This window comes from Sinocyclocheilus rhinocerous, unplaced genomic scaffold, assembly GCF_001515625.1.
Source record: "Sinocyclocheilus rhinocerous isolate Xijiao unplaced genomic scaffold, SAMN03320098_v1.1 scaffold2050, whole genome shotgun sequence".
In the NCBI taxonomy this organism is placed as follows: Eukaryota; Metazoa; Chordata; class Actinopteri; order Cypriniformes; family Cyprinidae; genus Sinocyclocheilus; species Sinocyclocheilus rhinocerous.
Genome location: NW_015661574.1, coordinates 36,047 through 37,526, shown reverse-complemented (window position 1 = coordinate 37,526; position 1,480 = coordinate 36,047). Strand labels below are relative to the sequence as shown.

Genomic DNA, 1,480 nt, shown 5'->3' with positions numbered 1-1,480 from the left:
TTTGCAATACAATATGAACACAATAAGTACATTGTACTTAATTTTTGATGTAAGTACATTGTAGTTAAGGCCACTTAATATAAAGTGGGGCCATTAATTCAACTACTCTCCTCTCCTCCTCCTTCTAGGATGACTTGAGGGTGAGTAATTTATGGGCTAATTTTCATTTTTGGGTGAACTAACCCTTTAACAAAAGAGTTTGAAGCAAGCAGCTTTATCATAATTACAGCAGAAATACTGGGTGCAATGTTTAGCCTATATAGGGCTTTAGATTATTGTTTTGGACAATTAGAGGCCTTTAAGTTAAACAAGTTAAGAACCACTGGTCTTTATTTAAGAATCCAAAATATTAAACCAATACATATTGAAGCCCAGATTGCTCATAAAATGGCTAGAATATAGTCCATTTAAAATAAAGGAATGCTGAATGAAAAGGAACTTTTTGTTGTGGTCCAGAGCTCTCTGAAGTGTTGTGGGCAATGGTGATGCGGGTCGGTCTGCGTGTGGACACCAGGGTGGGCATTGTGTTTCTGGTGCCTGTTGTTGGTCTGTTTGCTGTCCTTACTGTGTCCATCCTGCTGGTGATGGAGGGACTTTCAGCCTTCCTTCATGCTCTCAGACTCCACTGGTCAGTACATTACCTCAGATTTATACCACCATCACAAAACAGTGTACTATTGTAGTCCCTCACGCTCAGGAGCGGTTTGGACATCCATATTTAGTCATCGGATCAAAGTATGTAACTGAAAACACATTTTTACTTTGTACTGAATGAATCAAACTGAAATGATCTCTCTTTCCTCAGGGTGGAGTTTCAGAATAAGTTCTACAGCGGCGCTGGCGTCAAGTTTGTACCATTTGCCTTCTCTCTCTTGCACACCAGCTTTGAAAATGAGGGGCTGTTATGAACTATGAGATGCTAAAGACCAGACCAGAGCGGATCGGTGAGCTTCATTTTAACAGATTTACATACAGTGGTGTTGCACTACATGCCAAAGTGGTCCAGCCAAATACTCTTTAGGGATTATATGGAGATACCAGATCAGCATTGACATACTGAGCCACATCAGATGCTTGATCAGTTTTGGACATGCAACCATATCATAAACACACTGAGATAAAGCAACAGCTCTGGACTGTAAATAGGAGTCATGAGTGCTTTTTTTTTTTTTTTATGTTTAATGTATTAACTCTTCACAGAAGTGCTGGTTGTGAATATCTTTTTTCTACCATGTTGCCTGTTGGCTATGCAGAGATGGTCGACTCTCCATAGCGGAGCACATTCCATGAGTGACTTCAAGGTTTAACTTTTATGTCAGTTTGCAGTAGAGCAAGTGAATTTTTAACTGCTTGTGTAAATTCCAGCATTTTCATCCTGCTGCTTTCATCCTCCACAGTGTTGAAACATGATTGCGGCTCATTCATAGTGTTGAATGGTACTGTGCTTAGATAACAACAGATGTAATACATTCGGGCACAG

General features: G+C 39.9%; 1 protein-coding gene across 1 annotated transcript in view; it reads left to right on the top strand.

Moving 5' to 3' along the window:
* LOC107726380 (V-type proton ATPase 116 kDa subunit a-like) overlaps positions 1-1,162 on the top strand; it is a 22,855-nt gene extending 21,693 nt beyond the window's left edge. Inside the window, exons 19-20 of the mRNA XM_016535935.1 lie at positions 457-628; positions 806-1,162. Of these exons, the coding sequence (XP_016391421.1) occupies positions 457-628; positions 806-908 (275 nt within the window). The 3' untranslated portion in view covers positions 909-1,162. The remainder of the gene's footprint in view (positions 1-456; positions 629-805) is intronic.
* Positions 1,163-1,480: the final 318 nt, after the last annotated feature.